Below are 21,212 nucleotides of genomic sequence, written 5' to 3' on the forward strand. Positions count from 1 at the left end.
GGAAGTGGGGACTGAAATAGATGTGAGTCCTTTGGTTGGTAATGAGGTCTATGTATCTCAGTGAGTTCATCAAAGCCCTAAGCTGGTTGCCTAATAAACTTGAGATCACTATTGGTTGAGAAAGGAACTGAAAGCTTCTCCCTGGCACTCACTCCAAAACCTTAGCGTTTGGAGCCCCATCAGGAGCCTGAGGCACCAGAAACCCAGGAAAATGCACAAGCAAGTGGCGAGGAAGCAAGTGCAAACCATGCCAGACCCTGTCCTGGGTGCCTGCCAGCCACTGGTACTCCTCCCGATTTGACAGATGACGTGACTGAGGTTCTGAGGAATGAAGGGATTTGTCCACCGCACCACGTGGCGGATCAATGAGTGGGCTTTGGCATCACAGACTTGGGATCAAATCTTGACTGCAATTTGCCAACCCCTGTGACCAGGGGCAGGTGGCTTCTCTTTCTGAGCCTGTGTTTCCCTATCTGCACATAGGCTGGTTGAGGATTTGATGTAGTGGCCCACTTAGCACAACGCCTAGCATACGTAAGCACTTAGGAAATAGCAGCTCTTATATGTACCATGCAAGTCTACATAAGGAACAGAGGTGGGATTTGAACCCATGTGGGTCAGATGACGAAGTCCAGGCTTCCCCCAAAAAGAGGTTTTGACACCAGAAGGAGCAGACCTGAGCTGCTTCCCAATCTCAAGAAGAAGAGGGAGAGGTATAGATAGTTGTGATATTTACATATATTTGGTTGGTGCAAAAGTAATTGCAGTTTTGCCATTTTTTTTTTTTTTTAAAGTAAAGGAAAAAACAGCAATTACTTTTGCACAACCTAACATATATTTATTTATATATATAAAAGCCTTTGTACAGTCTTATAATGTTGGGACACTTTAGGCCTCAGAAATAGGCTTCAGGAAACAAAATTTCTCTCTGACCTACTCCTGTCCTCCTTTCACCTGTCCAAGGCAGGGCTCTAATCTAATCACGGGTCATTCCAGAGAGGGTCCTGCCTGATACCCTAGAGGAAGGAATGCCATGGAAAGGCCAAGACAAGTTTAAGCAGACAGGCCTTGCTGGGTTTAGATCAGGTGCTTAACGTGCAATCACATTTGTCAATCACGCTTACATAAGGAAACCTCTGTAAATACCCAAAAGGACAGGGTTAGGAGAGCTTCCAGACAGCGGAACACACGGAGCTTCTTGGAAGGTGGTGGGTCCAGAGAGGGCAAGGAAGCTCCATGTGCCTTCCCCCATACCTCGCCCTATGCATCTCTTCATCTGTATCCTTTGCAATATCCTTTATAATTAACCAGTTAATATGTTTCTGAGTTCTGTGAGCTGCTCCAGCAAATTAAACCCAAAGAGGGGGTCGTGGGAACCCCAACTTGCAGCTGGTCGGCCAGAAGTTCTGGAGGCCCAGACTTGCAACTGGTGTCTGGAGGAGGAGGCAGTCATGGGGACTGAGCCCTCAACCCATGGGATCTGACCCATGTGCTGGAACTGAATTGGAGGACACCCAGCTGGTCTCTGCTACAGAATTAATTGTTTGCTTGGTGGTGGGGAGAAGCCCCCAGACATTTGGTCACAGAGGCCTCCTGTGTTGATGGCTGCTGCTGTGGTGGTGTGAGGGCAGAGGAAAAACACCGTTTGAGGGAGGTTTCCCCTAACAACAGTACTTGGGGAGTGAGTGCCACATGACATTTGAGGAAGCTTTTCCCAAATAACAGCACTTGGGGGGTGAGTGCCATGTCACAGGCACAGTGCTATAGGCATCTTCACGCGCAGCAAGCGACTTCACTTAGGAGGCTCTACTGTTTCATCTGCAGCTGCAACTCCTCTAGGTTGTGATGCAGATGATGTGAAGTAGCACATGAAAAACACACCCAGGCCAGGCGCAGTGGCTCACGCCTGTAATCCCAACACTTTGGGAGGCCGAGGTGAGCGGATCGCCTGAGGTCAGGAGTTCAAGACCAGCCTGGCCAACATGGTGAGACCCCGCCTCTACTAAAAATACAAAAATTAGCTGGGCGAGGTGGCGCTTGCCTGTAGTCCCAGCTACTTGGAAGGCAGAGGTAGAAGAATTGCTTGAACCTGGGAGGCAGAGGTTGCAGTGAGCTGAGATGGTGCCACTGCACTCCAGTCAGGGTGACAGAGCATGACTCTGTCTCAAAAAAAAAAAAAGAAAAAAAAAGAAAGGAAAAAGAAAAACACACCCAGAAGAGCCAGGCACAAAGGGCTCCTCACTGCTGGGGGCTCCCTGTCTTCTCCTGAAATGGTGAGACGTAGATATGAGGATGGCACCAAGCAGATGGGATGAAGTAACAGAATACTCTTTCCAGAGCTGGGGCAGGACCTTGGCTGAGCTCTTTGGCTCTTTGTTTGAAAAGCCGTGGTCAGCATCATGCCCTGTTGACTGTGGGAGGTGGTTTTAACCCCATCTGTGCCTGGAGGGCCTCAGCTTCCCCTCTAGAGAAAGACCCACAGTGCAGCAGAGAGAGAGAACATGGCAAGTATAGAGAGAGAGCATAGTGGTCAGGGAGGACTTCCTGGAGGAGGAGGCCAGCTAACTTCAGCTTGAGCTGGGCCTGCCCTAAGGCTCTTAGCCAAGGCCTCCTTGAGATGGAGGGGTTGCCACAAAAGGAAGCCCAGGATCTAAAGCCCTGGCTGGGGTTCAGGCCTTTCCTGTTCCTTCACAAGTAACAAGGCCGCCGCCCCTATGTCTCACCCACCGCCCTGGGGAGACCCTGGGAGTGCCAGCCCCTTGGCTTCCTCTTATTCATCCTGAGCCAGGTCACACAAACTGCCAGGACTCCCAGACTCACTAACCTGCTCAGAATGACACCCAGACCACCTGACCTCAGTCAGAGGAGCCCCCAGATAGACTGACACCAGTCCTATGATCCCCAGACAGACTGACCCAAGTTGGTGACCCCCAAATAGACTGACTTCAGCCAGCCTGGCTCCCAGCTGACTGTCCCTGTTGAAAGTGGCCTCAGCCTCATACAGATAACCCCCAGACTATCTCACTTCAGCCAGAATCACCACCAGACTGACTGACTGACCCCAGACCTGCCCACCCCAGCCACAATGACCCCCGACCTCTGCCAAATGACCCCTACAACTGACCCCGGCCAGGGTGACCTCCAAGGAGTCACTCTAGATGGGCTGACCGATTGACCCCATCCAGAGTGATTCCTTTTTTTTTTTTTTGAGATAGAGTCCCGTTCTGTCACCCAGGCTAGAGTGCAATAGCGTGATCTCAGCTCACTGCAACCTCCAGCTCCCAGGTTCAAGCTATTCTCATGCCTCAGCCTCCAAAGTAGCTGGAATTTTAGGCACGCGCCACCGTACCCAGCTAATTTTTGTATTTTTAGTAGAGACAGGGTGTCGCCATGCTGGCCAGGCTGCTCTCAAACTCGTGGCCTCAAGCGATGTCCCCACCTTGGCCTCCCAAAGTGCTGGGATTACAGGCATGAGCCACTGCGCCCGGCCTCAGGGTAATTCCTTAACCGGACTGACTCTCTCTCCCTGACTCATGTCCATCTCTAGACCTGTCTCTGGGCCAGGCCCAGTTCTAGCTCCAGCCCATAGTGGGTAACATCTCTGGAGCCAGGCTCCCCAAGAAGCACCCCGACCTTACTCCTTCCCCTCATCCCCTGAGATGGGAACGGTCAGCTAGGAGCCAAGAGCCCCAAAGCCAAGTCCCAGTTCTGCTAGAGACCCAACTCCTACTGGAGGCCACTAAATCTGAGTTTGAGTTCAGAGCAAGAATGGTAGCAAGGAATCCTTCCGGACTCCACTGACACAAACATGAGCACAGACATGCACATATACACATCAATACCTCTACGAGGGGGCTGTGAATTACCACCATGACCACCTGTGCCGGTGAACCCTCTTAGCAACTCAGAAGGTAGGTAGTATTATTTTTGCCTTATTGTTAGTTTATTAGGCACTATTATTATTCCTAATTTACAGATTAAAACAGACTCAGAGAGATACAGCTGCTTACTCAAGACCACACAGCTACGATGTGCAGAAGCTCAGACTTAAACCCTCTATTTTTATTCCAGGAGACTGGGCACAAACAAAACAAAACAAGGCCTGCCCTTCTGCTGGCCGGAAGTGTTAATTCAGCTTCATTCACAGGGGATTTCTTCCCTGCCAGTACAAAGCAGGTCCCAGGCTGGCACTATTAGAGGTACAAGGATGATGAAGACTCCGCCCTGCCCTCAGGGACCTCCTAGTCCCACTGAGGGTGAGGAAGAGGGAATGAGGGAATAAGAGAAGGTTCAAGGCCACAAGAGGGGGTCCAGGGAGGGAGCGAGGTCGAGGGGGAAGGCCTCCTGGAAGAGGCGGCATCTAAGCAGAGCCAGGAAGGATAGGTAGAGATGGGTGGAAGGCATTTATGGTAAAGGGCCTGGGGGAGCAAAGCAAGGCGGTGAATAAACACAGTTTGTCCAGGGCACAGAGAGGAGCCCAAGTTGGCTAAAGCCATGAGAGCTATGACTGGAGGGAGGGGAGGCTGAGGCCAATTCATGGAGGACCCTAAACACCAGGGTGAGGAGCTGGGCCTCATTTTGCATTGAGGAGCCACAGAAGGTGTCTGAGTAGGAAAGTGCCTGGATTCAGATGAGATAAACGATATATCCTATAAGCCATGAGTAGGGCAGGTGGTGTCTCCAGAGAGCACAGCAGGATCCAGAGGTAGCTTGGGAACAAGCCACCAAGGGGTCTAGAGTCAGATGTCAGAAACTGGTGAGGACAGGGGCCTCGAGTCCCCTCCAGGATGCAAACAGCACACCCTCCAATCACACTCAGAGAGGTGCAGAGCACACAACACACATATGCCCAGAGCCCCGCACTCAGTGTTCACACACACTCCCTTTCTGCAGCCTGGGCCAAGCCTGGGGATGCAGTCTCAGCTAGACTGGGAACAGGGAGAAAGCCTGTCCCTGGGCACCCCATATCTAAGGAGGCCTCCCTGAGAGGGTGAATTGAATCAACCCAAGACCCCCAAGGGCTCCCCCAGCCTCAGCTCAAACTGGCCCAGCTACATTCCTCAGCTAATCTCCCCAATCTGGCAGGCGGTTGCCTGAGCAACCGTCAGCCACAATTTGGGAAGGCAGGGGGATGGTTTAGCCACATCCGGCTGGGCTCGGGATGGGGTGATGTAAGGGGCAGAGCTGCCTCTGGAAGAGTGTGGGAGGGGTCTCCCTGGTGGGAGGGGCTCTACATCTCCACACGCATGTTTCCACATGCAGGTGTGCATGTGCAGGTGTGCGTGTGTGTATGTGTGTGTACACATGCACTGGTGGCTGTGAGATGACAGGACAGCCTGGTACTGAGTTTCAAGTATTCAAATGGCAGGCGGGAGACCTGGATCTTACTCCTGCTGAGCCTCTAAGTTCCTCTGTGACCTTGGGCAGGTGACTTGCCCTCTCTGAATCCTTACCTCCTCACCTGTAAAATGAGAATGGGGACCGCTAAGGTCAGATGACAGATTGCAGTTGCGTGAGTGTGCACGTGAGCAAGAGTCATCTAGGGGTAGTGGTGCGTGAGGGTGAGCATGGGTGTCAGAAAGGGGAGGTCTCCCGGGCAGGCACTGTGAAGCCGCGGTTGTACAGATGTGCATTTACAAGCAAAGGTACAAGGGCACATTTAGTGGTAAGCTTGCACCTAAGGGGGAGGTGGGTATGTGCAGTAAGGTAGATGGGAGTTGTGCATACCTGTGGATGTGTGAGTGTGAACACCACAAGCACTGCACACCAGACTTTCCTCACACCAGACAGGAAACAGCACTCCATGCCCAATGCGGTTGCAGCTGCAACCAGTATTTTCTGAAGATCCCTGGCAAACAGAGACTTTTGTGCCCTTTGGTTTGTCCACAGAACATCCAATTCCCAAGAGTGGTCCCGGGAGAAGCAAAACTTCTCCCAACAGATTGCAAATTTAGGGGCTGGGATTTCACCCGAGCCCAGGTACACACCCAGCTGTGGGTGGGGGAACTCAAATACAACCCCAACAACAACAGTGGACTATTTCATCATCCAAGGTTGTACCCTTATTCTCAGCAGCCCAACCCAAGCCTGGAACCAACACTGGCCTCACCCCTGACTTTCTTGCCTAACCCAGCCCCATCCTGCATTCTCCACCCCAACTACACCTTCATCTCAGGCCTGTCTAATCCCTACCTCCTCCCTGCCTGAGGTCAAGGACCATCTCTCATGCGTTTGAACCCCATCCCAAGCCCTGTGTACAGCCAACAGTGCCTGGACTTATTGACCCCATGATCCCAGCTAGTCTGACCTTCACCAACCACACTCAGCTCTAGAACCATGACTCCAGCCCAGAGGCCTGGCCCAGCCCACCTTGCTCTCTCCTTGCCCAAGTCAACTCATCTAGACCTAGGCTGAGGCTCCCAGAGCTGCCGGAAGAGCCCTGACGAACTGACGGGTCATTAACTATAGTCAGGGCTGGGAGCAGTATGCCCATTTTCTCATCACCCAGGAGTCACCATAGCTGCAACCCGAAAGATTGCTCAGGGCTGGGCCACAGGGAAAGTTAAGCTAGCACCACCCACAGTGCCAACACACAGCCTGACAATGCCAACATCTTGCCATCTCCACTGAGAATGGAAGGAAACCAAGTACAGCAGGGGATCTTATGCCAGGCCCACTCCCCATCTCCCTGATCAATATGTGCTGCAAATCCCAGAGTTAGCAGTAGAGCTGCCACACTGGCAGTATGAGGGGAAGGCACAGGCCAGGGATGGATGCCAGACAGACAGAGGAAAAGGGCCGAATGGAGGACTATGTTGTGCAGTGGTGCAGCGGGCAAAGAGTTCACAGACCTGTCCTGCAGACACCCTGCGTCATATGAAGACAGACTGCAGAGTAGAGGGGCATGGGGCTGTGCACAAACCCGAGCAGTGTGATGATCTGTACTTGATAAAGGTCCATGGAGAGAGGCCTCTGCAGTGCCACAGTGCAGGGTGTTGAGGGTGCAGTGCAGCAACTTCGCGGTGTAGAGACAGAATACAGTTACACAATGCAGGGAGCAGAGCATACAGTGTGCACAGGCCTCATTACAGACATCTGGTACAGCATGGCAGAACTGGCCAGGGCCATGATGCAGCACGGAGGTGCCACATCCATCATGGGTATGACCCAGAGCTGCACAAGGCACACTGTGCCACTGCAGTGCATTTAGTGGTACACTGGGCTGGCACTCAGTGCTACACGATAGGTGTATGGAGGAATGCCAGCATGGTAAGTTTAAGCCTTACTAGTTCAAGCTTCATGCATTCTCAAGGGAAAGGTGTGTGCCCTGCATAGACATGCAGCACAGGCACACAGAACAACAGAGAGATACAGGGATGGGAAAGAGGCAGTGAGTGCAGAAGAAACTGCTGGGTGCAGCAACTCAGCCTAGAATATAAGCCCAATAAATACAGTCCCAAGGAACAGAGTAGGTGCAGACTCGAGGCAGGGGTAGGAAGTGGCACAAAATGGAGTACAATTAAGATAGTGTGTGAAGCTGGGCACAATAGCTCACGCCTGTAATCCCAGCACTTTGAAGAGGCCAAGGCAGGTGGATCACTTGAGATCAGAAGTTTGAGACCAGCCTGGCTGACATGGTGAAACATCGTCTCTAGTAAAAATACAAAAATTAGCGGGGTGTGGTGGCGCATGCCTGTAATCCCAGCTACTCGGGAGGTGGAGGCAGGAGAATCACTTGAACCCAGGGGGTGGAGGTGGCAGTGAGCCCAGATTGCTCCATTGCACTCCGGCCTGAGCAACAGAGTGAGACTCCATCTTAAAAAAAGAAAAAAGAAAAAAAAAAAAGGTTGCTGTGTGGAACCAATGGATTCAACGCAAGGGCTCTGGGTCCTACAATCTGGTAGAGTGCACACAACCCAGCAGTGAACAGGTTCATTGCAGGGTAGAGGCCCTGGGCAGTAATCCTGTGCAGTGCACAAATGCAATGTCAGATACTGTGCAGTGGTGCTGCCTGTGCAAACCCAAGCCAGTCCTGAAGCCCAAGAAAGCGGTCCCACGCTGTACTACAGGTATAGACTCCCTGAGTCATGTGCAACGTGGGGCAGTGAGGACACTCAATGCAAAGATGTTGTTCACCGAGGGCTGACAACAAAAACCTGGAAAAGGACACCAGCCTACAGATACCTTGGTGGTAGGACAGCGAAAGGCCGGGACACCAGAGGGGCAGTGTTTCAGCAGCAGTGGTGCAGTGCAAGGGTTGGGCCATGAAGCACATATGCAGTGCAGCAAAGCAATGCACATGCACAGAAGTGCTATGTGGGGCAAAGTGCACTGTTGGTACAATGCAACCGTGGAATGCAGAGGGGCCGTGCCCAGAAACTCAGGAAAAGTTCACAGTCCTGATGCAATAATGACGTCCATGCAATAGTGCAGTGCAATACAGAGATGCCGTGTGATGCCAAGATGCAATGTTGTTGTAGCATGCCATCTGTTGGCACAGTACAGTGCTGCAATGAGAGGAGCGATGCCCAAACCCCAAAAGAGTCCACATGCCCAAGCACCAGTGAGGTACTGAGGTGCAGAATATAAACGCTTTATGATACAAACATGCAATGTGGCCACAGAAAACCACGTGTTGATCTCAGACAGTGGTGCAGTGTGAGGGGCTCCACCCAGAAAGTCAGAAGAATCCACCTTCCCAACGCAACACTGACATCCAGCAGAGTGACACAGTATGCAAGAGAGCAGGAAAGACACACACACGGCAGGACCACGGCAGCACGGAGGCACAGTCCAATGGGACAATGCAGAGGCAGAGCATGCAGAAACTTGGGAGAACCCACACCCTCGATGCAATGCAGCAATCCCAGCGAAGTAGAGGGCTGAGACACAGGGCAGTGCGAGGAGGCTGGACCCAGGAACCCCAGATAGCACATATACAGAGCAGTCCAGAGCCTGGTACACCGCAAGAGTGTTGGTGGGAGGGTCGCGATGCGGAGAGGGGAGCTCAGATCTACCTACAGCTCTGGAAACCCTCTACCTACAGCTCTGCCCAGCCATGCTGGCTCACCCCACAAGTTGGGGGCCAAAATCTCATCTGGTTTGTCCTCCTCCCTCCAACATCTTCCACCCCAGTAACTCTCCAAGGGTAAAGGATGAAGCCACTGCCAACCACAGGGTAGGCCGTCTAGAATCGAGCACATTGTCCAGGTATTATAACTAAGCAGAGCCCCAGCATGCTAGCAGGAAAACAATGAATTCAAATTCTGCTGGTAAAGGTTTCGGACAATTAAAGTACAGCCCCTGGCCCCCAGCCCAGGGTACGACAGAGGAGAAATAGAAAGAAAGACCTATGGGATTAGGCCCTGGGACAGGGTGGGCAGGAAGTAGGACCAACAAGAGGTTAGGATGTCAGAGAAGAGCCAGAATCAATCAACCTGGCTAGTCACTCCCCAACCACCACCCCCATCCCCACCTCTATTACTTCCTCACAGGCCTGGACTGCACCAGAAACCAAGAACAAACTTTTCTGGGCACACAGGATGCCTGCACGCATGCACATACATACATCATAACAGCGAACACTTACACAGTGCTTACTATGTGCAGGACCTGTTCTAACCTACATAATCATAACCATAAAACATATCCTCATGACAAATGCATGCAGTGTGTTCTGTTACTATCCCCATTCCACAAATGAGAACACTAAGCGCCCAGAAAGGTCAGTAACTTGCCAAAGTATCACACAGATAGAAGTGGTGGGCCCAGGATTAGAACCCAGATGGTCTGGGCCCTGGACCTATGCTCTTAACCACCACACGCTAGACAAACACATATTGACACGTCGCATGCACAGCCGCACATGCACAGCTGCAAGTCCACATGTACACTCATGTAAACACACCTACATACACATTCTGAGCAATGCATTTCCCACTCTCAGCTGAGACTCACCTGTCCTATCCACTAGGTTTCTGATACCTCCCAGTTGTCACCTCTTATCCCAGCTGTCCCACATCTCCCTGTTCTATCATCCACCTGTCCCCCAACCCTCAGTTGTTCCCCCAATACTGCCTGTCCCTTCACTGTCAGCTGTCCCACCCCCCAGGTATATCTTTCCCACCTTATCTTCTATCCCCCAGTGGTCCCCCAGGCCCCAGCTGTCACCCAGCCCCAGCTTTATCTTGCCCTGTCAAATATCCTCAGCACCGCCCCTTCCTAACAGCCCCATCTCAATCTTTCTCCTCAGCTCCTGCCCTCAAACTCCCAAACCTCAGCAGCCCTCCAAGCCCCCTTTCTCCTTGTCCCTTCTGAGTCATCACAAGGTCCTGTGGTTTGCATCCTGGGAATCTGCCCAAGACCTCCTGCATCATCTGGAAGCAGCATCTTCTGAGCTGTCCCCCTCAGGGGTCCTCCCACAGTCATTCTGCAGGCAATGGCAGCCCCCAACCCAGAGCCAGAGGAGGCTGCGCTGCAGAACCCCAGCTCCTGCCTTCACCCCTCCAAGTCTTCCCTGTGCACCCAGAGGCATCGAGATGCAGTCACTTAGTGTGCATCTGCCATGTATAAGCCCTGGGGACCACAGATGACAAAGACACAGCTCAGCCCCCAGGGGATCCCAGCCTAGTTGAAAAAGGAGACAGAAAACCGCAGCACATGGTCAGACATCCAGTATGGGAGAAATGAGTCCAACTGCACCAGGAGAGGGCTGGGAAGGCTTCACTGCATCAGTGGCAATGGAGCTGAAATGTGAAGGCTGAACACGAGGTGAGAAGTGGGGAAGGGCACAGTGTGTGCAAAGGTAGAGAGGTGTGAACTGGCATGGAAGGCTCCTGGATCAGCAATTTGCCTGGCGATTTGGAGCAGACAGCGGATAGGCAGGAGTGGGGTCAGGGAAGAAAAGCATCATGTGAAGCTGCTTCAGAAAGAAACGGCTGGTCACTCAGGGCCTCATCTGCTATGCTAGCGTTTGGGTTTTGTCCCGAGTTCTGGGGAGCCTTCAGCTTGAGACAAAGGAGTGACAGCATCCTATGTCTGCCTTAGAAGCTTATTCTGGCCACAGGGTGGTGGAAGCATTAGAAACTGAAAGCCTGGGCCAGGCGTGGTGGCTCACGCCTGTAATCCCAGCACTTTGGGAGGCTGAGGCAGACGGGTCACAAGGTCAGGAGATCGAGACCATCCTGGCTAACACAGTGAAACCCTGTCTCTACTAAAAATACAAAAAATTAGCCTGGCGTGGTGGCATGTGCCTGTAGTCCCAGCTACGTGGGAGGCTGAGGCTGGAGACTTGCTTGAACCCAGGAGGCGGAGGTTGCAGTGAGCCAAGATGGTGCCACTGCACTCCAGCCTGGGTGACAGAGTGAGACTCCATCTCAAAAAAAAAAAAAGAAACTGAGAGCGTGATGGCAGGCAGAGTAGAGGCCAAGAAGGCTACCAGGCTACTGCAATAGTCCAGGCAAGACCTAATAAGGCTACAGAGAAGGGGCCTGGATTGAACAAAACCTTCATCAGCAGCCACTGAATCATGGTCCATCCAGACCAATTCCCTTCCCAGAGATGCCCAGGCCTCACTAAAGGTGCTGCAGGCCGCCTCACGCTGCCTCACGCCTCTAGACCAGCGCTGTCTGCAGAACTTTCTGCAGAGGAAGGAAATGACCTCTGCCTGCATTAACCAGTACAATGAGAGCCACTAGCAACATGTGACTCCTGAGGACTTGAAATCTGACTAGTATAACTGAGGGATTGAATTTTTGTTTTAATTAATTTAAATGTAATAGCCATACATGACTCAGGAGCCACTGTATTGGAGGATACAGGTAGAGGACAATTTCCATCACCACAGAAAGTTCTATTGGATAATGCAGCTCTAGGCTGACCGTTGAAAAACAGAACTATTGGGGCCCCTTCTGAGGCTTGTGGCTTTGGAGTCTGAAGAGCGATCAGAAGGCAAGTCCCAGGGAAGGGGCCACCAGAGGTTGAGTTGGATACAGCCACCAGGATATTCCCACCCAACACGTCCACAGCCCTCATGGACACATCCTGGATACACAGACACCACCACAGGTCACAGGGCACCTCCACAACTAAACATACAAGTAGACACAAGAGGCCGGGCGCAGTGGCTCACACCTGTCATCCCAGCACTTTGGGAGGCCGAAGCAGGTGGATCCCCTGAGGTCATGATTTCGAGATCAGCCTGGCCAACATGGTGAAACCCCATCTCTACTAAAAATACAAATTTAGCCGGGCATGGTGACAGGTGCCCGTAATCCCAGCTACTCGGAAGGCTGAGGCAGGAGAATCGCTTGAACCCAGGAGGCAAAGGTTGCAGTGAGCCAAGATCGTGCCATTGCACTCCAGCCTGGGTGACAAAGCGAGACTCCATCTCAAAAAGAAAAGAAGAAAAGGCTGTGTGCGGTGGTTCACGCCTGTAATCCCAGCACTTTGGAAGGCCAAGGTGGGCAGGTCACAAGGTCAGAAATTCAAGACCAGCCTGACCAACATGGTGAAACCCAGTCTCTACTAAAAATACAAAAATTAGCCAGGCGTGATGGTGTGCGCCTGTAATCCTAGCTACTCAAGAGGCTGAGGCAGGAGAATCACTTGAACCCATGAGACAGAGGTTGCAGTGAGCCAAGATCACGCCACTGCACTCCAGCCTGGGCGACAGAGTGAGACTCCATCTCAAAAAGAAAAAAGAAGAAAAAACAATAGATACATGGCACCCCACAACCAGACTCACTGATACCTTGATATTTCAGTGACTGGGTACCTGCTGCTTCATACACAGACACCCCCACCCTCAGATACCCGGACACTTGGGGATCCCTATAACTGGACACTCAGGCACTTGGCCAGCCCCATACCTGGACACAACACAGAGACACTCCCCACTTAAATAGCCACTAACCTGAGGCCTCCCAGACACATGGATACACCCACCTCCAGACCCAGGGATGCTGGGATAGCCTCTGTCTGCACACCCTGATCCTCCCACACGCGGGTACTGGGATGTCCACACCTAGATACCAAGACACCACCCATCCAAATGGCTCTGCACCCAACTCCAGGAGTGTGGTACTTGAATAGCCAAACACCCTTAGCACCAGGTTCGACAGGGGTCAAAGCAGTTGGTTACCTCCCTCCTCCAAACTCAGATCCTGCCACAACACAATAATCAGATGGCTAGACACCCTAACAGGTCACATGTGTCCATGCACCTAGTTACAATCCCTACACACCACCTACTCTGACTGCCCAGATGCTGAGTCACATCTGCACACACCTCAGCCAGCCTCCCCAACCCCATCTGCCAGGGCCACCACAGGACCCAGTTCTCCCTTCCCTCCAGGGCACAAGCGGTCAGAACAGAACAGAGGCTGTGACACCACCTGCCCACCCTAAGATCTAGGACTGAGGACAGAGGACTGAGGACTGAGGGAGGGTCTTCCAGGAAGCTTCCCTACCACTCCTAACACAGGGCCCTGCGGGCTCCCTCCCTCCTCCCCAGCCACTCACACAGACCGTTGAGACTCAATGCTTCACCAACGGCCAGGTCCCCTCACAAAAGGCTGAGACTGGGGGCTGGAAGGGCCCTGCCAGCTGCCAGGGGTGGGGCTGGAGCCTAGGGGAGGGGCTGGCAGGCAGGAGGCCCATTCCCTTCAGTCTCTTCCCAGGGACTTAACCTCCCCAACTCAAAGCTCCCAGCTGACACTCTCAACATGGCCTTTTCACAACATAACACCATCCCCCACCCTCCAGGAATTTTCCAGATTCCTGGAGGGAAAACCTCGTTCTTCAATCTCTACCTTCAGTGGAATCAGTGCGCCCCCATCTGGCATCTCCACCTCTGAACTTGACTCCCTTAAACTTTATTCTTTCAGGCCATACATATTTATTCAGACCCAGTGGGCCAGGCCTTGTACCTGGCACTGAGGATTCAGAAGTAAACTAAAAACCCAGTCTCTGTCCTCAGCTCTCGGTCTGGTAAGGGAGACAGCACTAATAAACTGTAATTACAATAATTACAATGCTACGTAAAAATCCTACTGACCCCCACCCCCTACTTCCTAGGCTAGGACAGGGCATCACCAAGGAAGGCTTCAGGGAGTGGATGATGATTAGAGCTGAGAGCCGATCAGGTTGCAGGAGTTCACCAGCGAAGAGCTGGAGTTAGAAAGTACTGCAGAGAAAGCACAGCTTGCCCAAAGGCCCAGAGAGGAGACCGCAGGCTGTGGGCATTTGAGTCTTTGGGAAGAAGGTCAGGCTGGCCAGATCATAGGATGCAAGGGGAAGTGACACAAAACAAGATGCAGCTGGACAGGCGGGCAGGCGCCAGAGTCGGCAACAGGGCCAAGGGATAAGGACTTCACCCTGAAGGCAATGGGGAGCCTTCAAAGGGTTTTAAACCCTTTGAGTTAAAACGTGTTTTACGAAGATCCCTGGCACCATGAGGGAAGGAGGGAAGGAGGAGGCTGGAGCCTTCCTGCAGGCGAAAGATAGCTGAGGATGGACAGAAGGAGACACATTAAAGAGTCTCTGAGAGGGCAGACAGGACGTTCCAGTATGCAGGAGGGCGACTAGGAGGAGAAAAGGGGGCAGCGGGAGGAAAGAGGAGCATAAGGCACCCCTGCAACTCTGGCTAACCCAGGCCTGCATGGGAAGGCCACCCCACACGCCCAGCTTAGCTGATGAAAATCATGGAAGGATGGTGGCCTGTCTCCATCAAGCATGATGCTTGTCCTAGGGTTTTTTCTGACACCAGAGCTGGGCAGCAGGCTGTCCAGGAGCTCAGTGTCCCCACCCTGGCCACTGTCACTGCTTCCTGCTAAGTCCCCTCCCCCAGCCCCAGGTAAAATGGAGGAATGCCCAGACAAGCCTTTATTGCCTAACCTGAAACCACTGGGCAGCCGCTCCCTCATTCCTGCCGTCCACAACTCCTGCGACCAAAAGGACAAAATAGCAAGAACACAGCAGAATAAATAACTACCAGGTTTGCAAGGCTGAGAAGGCATGACACACCGCCCCTACCCGGAAGCTCCTCGGGCATTCAGGGATCTGGGCTGACTCTGTCCAGACTGAAGACAAGGGGATATCACATCTACTCTACTTCGGCTTCTGAGTTCATCTCTAAGAGTAACAAAGGGGACCAGGAACTTTAGAAAGGAAGTGATTTGCCAGAGGTCACATGGACAGCAAGTAGCAGAGGCAGAATTTGAACCCCGGATGCCCCAGCTTTAAATCACAGCCTCTGTGGCTTTATAACAACTCTCAAATCCATTTTTTGTTCCCTGGCACTCACAGACATAGCCTTACTTTACAAGGTACTTGCTATCTACCAAAAGTGCCATACACTATTATCATGATGGCTATGAGGCAGAGAAGGAAACTGAGGCATCAAGAATGGGAGTAACCTGCTCTAGGCCTCACTCCCAAACTTCAGTTCCTGACAGTCCTCCTGTTGGCAGGGCTTGGGGCTTGTGAGTGTTCTTGAAACCAAAGCGACGGTGGTAGGAGTGGGGGTGGGGCGCATACAGTACCCCGCGGGTTTGATCTCACGGTGGGAGGGGGAGGCAAAGTTGCTGCAGGGCATGGGAGAGAAGTTGGGATGGATGGGGAGGGAGGTGGCCTTGGGCGTCCTTTCCGGCACGCGGGAGGTCAAAGCTAAAGCTTTGCCCTATGGCCCCGGAGAGCTGCAGGGCGAGGCCCAAGCGCTGGCCACTACGCGGCAGCCACTGGAGTTCCGGCCCAAGACACCGGAGGTGGCAGTAGGGCCGCGAACGCGATCCCTGGGAGGTCAGTTGTCTGCGGCTGGCAACCGCGAGGAGGCGGCTCCGGTCCGGCACGTGTCTCGGCTCGGATCCCGCCCCGGGCGTCTCCTGGCTACCCGCAGCCCGCGGAGCAGCCCAGCCGGTGGCGAGGGTGGGGGAGGTCACCGGGAGCAGGGCCCCGAAACTCCGCGGGAAGGGGCCGTGGTCTAGGATCCCAGGCCTCAGGGTGGGATGTGGGACACGCGCACGCACACAAACCCGACACACCGTCCACACTCCGACGAGCACACGGACACACAAACACAGGCTCCGTATACATACATTCAGCTGCGCTAACACACACGCGCACGCACACCAAAAGACACCAGACGCCGAAACACACCCGGAGAACGCGACCACACAGCAGACAAGCGCGGACCCACACGCTCACACTCACACTCACTCACGCACACACCTGGTGGTCCCGGCCGGCCGGGAGGCCGCCCAAAGTTGCGGGCTCCACCAAGGGAGTGTCCCGGGAGGCCCGGGCGTCCCCCGCGAGTTCTGCGCGCCAAGGGAGGGGGCGCCGTACCCCGGCAGCGAGCCAGGCCCTGCCCGCGCCCCGACGTCGCAGCCCAGCCCGGGGACAGCCCCCGCCCGGCCGCCTGGGGCGCAGCCGCGGCCCAGCCACCGCAGGAGCGACCGCTGGCCTGGCCCTCCCCTCTCCGCCCGCCGGCCCCTCGCCTGGCCCCCGCTAGCCCGGGCGCCCCGCAGCCCAGGCGCCGCCTCGGATCAGCAGCCCGCCAGCGCCGCGCGGAACTTGCGAAACAACAAACAGTCCGACATGCCCGAGGCGGCGGCTACGGGGCCCGGTCCTCCCCCTGAGCCTCGGGCCCTGCCCGACCCGGGCTGCCCAGGGGGCGCCGCCGCGACAACTTGTTCCGGCCCAGCGCGCCACACACACGCACACGCGCGCACACACGTCCTGCCACCGCCCCCTCGGGCGGCCCCGGGCCCAGGGCACACTCGCAGCCGCGGCCCAGGCGCGCTCCACACTCGCAACATTCCTGGACGCGCAGCCAGCACACACGAACACATTCGCTCACACTCACATCCGCTCCAGACTCGCTCCCACACACGCATTCCCAGCACACTTGGCATTCACTCGGACCCACGCGGCCCCCGGCGGCACACACCACATACCCCAGGCACTCTCCACACGTACACAGCGCACGGACACACACGTTCCGGACCCGTTCCCACGCCTTCACACATGTACACGGATCTCAAAAGCACACACGCCACACACGCGTTCCCGGATCCACACTCAGGCGGGATCCAGAGAGCACCCCCGGCCACAGGCATAACACAAACACACAACCCATTCTCAGACACAAAACAAACAGCACTCCCAGCCACTGCATGCAAAATACAAACAAATGCAACACATTAGCAGATACAACTCCCGCAATACAACCAAACTCAGATACATACACACACACAACCCACTTGGCCACACAAACACTACACACTGGCAGACCTACAAGACACTCAGCGCACACCCAATGCCTCGATGCACACAACATTCACCCCCAACATACTCGCAGACACACATCACCTTTTCTTGCGCACAGAACTCACGGACACACAACATTCGCAGTCACGCAACATCCCGAGCACACAATCGCCCATCCTACGCTCAGACACACACAGGGAGCACGCTCGTAACGCCCGGTCACTCAACACTCACACTTTCTTCCGAGCTACGCCACGGGCCCCGAGGCTCGGCGGGGCAGGCTCGGTCCGGCCGCCGCGCGCTTACCTGCCGGAGTCTCGGTCTCCGGCGCGCAGAGCTGGAAGGTGAGCGCCAGCACCAGCGCCTGGGCACTGCCCATGGTTGGAGCGCCGCCGCCCGTCCCGGGGCCCGGCGCGGGGGACGCCGCCGCCGGAGCCCGAGCCCAGCCAGAGGCGAGCCGGAGCCCTAGCTGGAGCGGAGCGGCGCGGCGCGGAGCGGGACTGGCGCCGAGTCCAGAGCGGGAGCCGGAGCAAGCGGGGCGCTGACGTCAGGCCCGGCCGCGGGTTCGGCGGTCTCGCGGCGCTCCCTGCTGGCCGCGGCGGGTGCTGCAGGCGGGTCCGGCCGCCCGCTAGCCCCGTCGCGCCCCTCCCCCGCTCCCGCATCCTCCCCGCCATGAGGCCCCGCGGCTGGGCCTGGACGCCCACGGACCTCTCCACGGACCGGGCACCAACACTGCCCGGCGAGCACGCTCATGGCCCACGCCTAGCTCCCGTACAGCGCTCTCAGGGACAGTGACCCAGGGACACCCGGCCTCTGTCCCATCCGATGCCTGAATCCCTTCTACCTTGGCTCCTTCAAATGCGTGTTCTACATACCTCCAGGAACAGGGCGCTCATCACCTGCCAAGAGCGGTTGTTGGGGCTTTGGAAACGCCGGCTTTTAGAAAGTTTATCGTTTCAAGACGTGCAAGTCTACCACCCTCACTAACCCTCACTGGTCCTACTCTAGCCTCGGGCTACACAGGTTAAATATATTTGGGCCTCTACCCAGAACAAGCCCTTGCACTATGATCTGCAAACTCGTTGCTCATTACTATGTAAGACCAGGTACCTTCTATGTATTTTACCCACATGGACTCATTTAATCATCATATATTAGGTGTGCAACAATTATATTGCATAGATACTGTTATGCAACAGTATTTGACAGCACCAAGATATGAATCATGGTTGTTTGGTTTGAAATAAATAGGGGCTGAGACCTGCCTCCCATCCAGACACCTATTCATTCAACAAATATTTACTGGGGTCTGTTCATTTATTCAACAATTACTACAGGCTACGGTAGAGATATAAAACAGACAAAAATTCCCTACTCTCATGGATCTTACATTCCAGTGGGAAAACAAGAAGAGTAAACAACTAAAAAAAAAAAAAAGCGAACCCTCTGGTGTATGTCCCTTATCACTGTCTCATACACCAGGAAATTTGAGGGTGGTGGGGGGACAGGGAAGGGAAGGGGAATTGTTGCAATCTCAAACAGAGCATGGGCTATATGATGAATACATTATCTGTCTCCACCTCTAGAAATAAGCTCCCTTGGGAAAAGACTCATCTTGTATTTCAGTGCCCAGTATCTGGCATTTATTTTATTTTATTTTATTTTATTTTACTTTATTTTATTTTATTTCGAGATGGAGTTTCACTCTTGTTGCCCAGGCTGGAGTGCAATGGCGCGGTCTTGGCTCACTGCAACCTCCGTCTCCCAGACTCAAACGATTCTCCTGCCTCAGCCTCGCAAGTAACTGGGATTACAGGCAGCCACCACCACGCCTGGCTAATTTTTGTATTTTGAGTAGCGACAGGGTTTCACCATGTTGGCCAGGCTGGTCTGGAACTCCTGACCTCAGGTGATCCACCTGCCTCCGCCCCCCAAAGTGCTAGGATTACAGGCATGAGCCACGGCGTCAGGCCTCTGGCACGTAACTGATGCTCAGTAAATACTGAATGGATGGAATGAATGAAAGGGAAATGGTCCTAGCCTTCATGAAGCTTACATTCTAGTGGGAGAGCCCAACAGCAAACATGTACATAAATATATCATTACCATCTAATATATGCATGCTAAAGGAAACGAGGGAGTATAATGATAAAGAAGATAGGGAAGGGGCATCTCCTTTAAATAAGTGGTCCAAGAGGGCTTTGCTGTAGAAGTGACATGGTACCATTTGAACGGAGACCTGAAGTATGAGAGGGAGACAACCTCATGCACATCAGTGGGGAGGAACATTGCAGTCAGAGGGGCCTGTGCAAAGGCAGGAGCTGGTGGGTACAAGCAGCTGCAAGGAAGCCAGGCAGCTGGCATGGAGCAAGTCGGGGGCAGAAGGGAGCCAGGTGCAGATGAACAAGTCAGCAGGGTCTGTAGGTCAGGCAAGAACTATGAGCAAGGAAGGGGCTTGAGGTTCAACCCTAAGAGCAACGAGTGGCCACTGAAGTGGAGTAATTAAGCAGAAGAGTAATAAGGAGTAATAAGTTCTGATCTCTGGGTTCTGTTTTGTTTTGTTTTGTTTTAACAGCTCCAGCTATAAAGACTGCTGAAGTAGGGAAAGTCATAGGCAGATGGGTCTGACCCCGGGCAATGACACTGAACAGCGTGTAGGAGATCAAGGTATATGTAGGCCCTCCGTGTGCCCTGCCCCCTCTCCTAGCTGGCTTCATGCTGAGACAGGCACACCTTGAAGCTGCCCTGGGGCTGGAGGAGGTAGAGTTGAGCTGAGAGTTCCTGGGCTCTTAGTCTCCTCTCTTGTGAGAGCTGATGAGCTCCACGCTGAATTAGGAAAGGGACCAAAAGACACAGAGCAGGCAAGAATCAGACACAGATAATTAAATAGGGAGAGGGAGGCAGAAACAAGAAGAAATCAAGGGGAAACCTTAGGGAAGAAACTAAGATATAAGGTTGCTGGAGCAGAGAGGAGCCAGAGGGGCCCATCCAGAAAAGGAAACTCAAGGAGAGAAAACCAGTGAACAGAAGAAACAACCAAGGGTGCTGTTTGCAGAGGACTCTTGAGGGAGCCACATAACCGGAGTTTTACCAGTGATCCCATTTTACAGGTGTGGAAACTGAGGTTCAGAGAGCATATGACACTTGCCCAAGATCACACAGCTAGTAAAAGGAGGGTGGGCCTCAGGTTTGAACCCAGATCTGACTGATTCCACATTCCTTTGCTCTTTGCGCAGGGGAAAACGGCAGAGACTATAATGGAGGGAGAAAGAGAACACAAGCAACAGTTAGACAGATGAGAAGAGGACACTCTGCTTTACTTTAAAAAGACCACAAACTTCGGCCGGGCACAGTGGCTCATGCCTGTAATCCCAGCATTTTGGGAGGCAGAGGCGAGGTCAGGAGTTTGAGACCAGCCTGACTAACATGGTGAAACCCTGTCTCTACTAAAAAAATAAATAAATAAATACAAAAATTAGCCGGACGTACTTGCGGGCACCTGTAATCCCAGCTACTCGGGAGGCTGAGGCAGGAGAATTGCTTGAACCTGGGAAGTGGAGGTTGCGGTGAGCCAAGATCATCCCATTGCACTCCAGCCTGGGCGACAAGAGTGAAACTCTGTCTCAAAAAAAAAAATTAAAACCCACAAACTTCTATAATCCTTGAAAGAAGAAGGAAATTCCTGGCCCAGAGTGACCAGCCCAAATCTAAGGAAAAGGAGATGGCACCACAGACAGTTCTAGGCCATGAGGAAATTCAATTACCTGCAATTCATGGAATATTTATGACACCTACCCTGTGCCAGGCTCATATCGGGTGCTGGTGTCATAGAGATAAACCAAACATGGCTCCACTCTTGCCTGGAGCAGGGAATAAATAAGAGACGATGTACTAAAGGCCATAACACAGCTCCAGAGAAAACACAAAGGCAGCAGCAGATGACC

The 21,212-nt window shown here is 53.5% G+C and overlaps 1 protein-coding gene across 8 annotated transcripts in view; it reads right to left on the bottom strand.

The window, feature by feature from the left end:
- Nucleotides 1-17,779, bottom strand: part of PTPRU (protein tyrosine phosphatase receptor type U) — a 90,161-nt gene extending 72,382 nt beyond the window's left edge. For 3 of the 8 annotated variants that reach the window (XM_033227426.1, XM_033227425.1, XM_033227423.1), the window contains exon 1: nucleotides 17,575-17,755. In XM_033227426.1, coding sequence (XP_033083317.1) covers nucleotides 17,575-17,647 — 73 coding nt within the window. In that variant the 5' untranslated portion in view covers nucleotides 17,648-17,755. Of the gene's footprint in view, nucleotides 1-16,227; nucleotides 16,388-17,574 lie in introns of those variants that run through there. The other 5 variants (XM_033227428.1, XM_033227424.1, XM_033227431.1 and 2 more) reach the window with 4 other exon arrangements.
- Nucleotides 17,780-21,212: the final 3,433 nt, after the last annotated feature.

The sequence above is a fragment of the Trachypithecus francoisi genome, unplaced genomic scaffold (genome assembly GCF_009764315.1).
Source record: "Trachypithecus francoisi isolate TF-2019V2 unplaced genomic scaffold, Tfra_2.0 Lachesis_group12, whole genome shotgun sequence".
Classification (NCBI taxonomy): Eukaryota; Metazoa; Chordata; class Mammalia; order Primates; family Cercopithecidae; genus Trachypithecus; species Trachypithecus francoisi.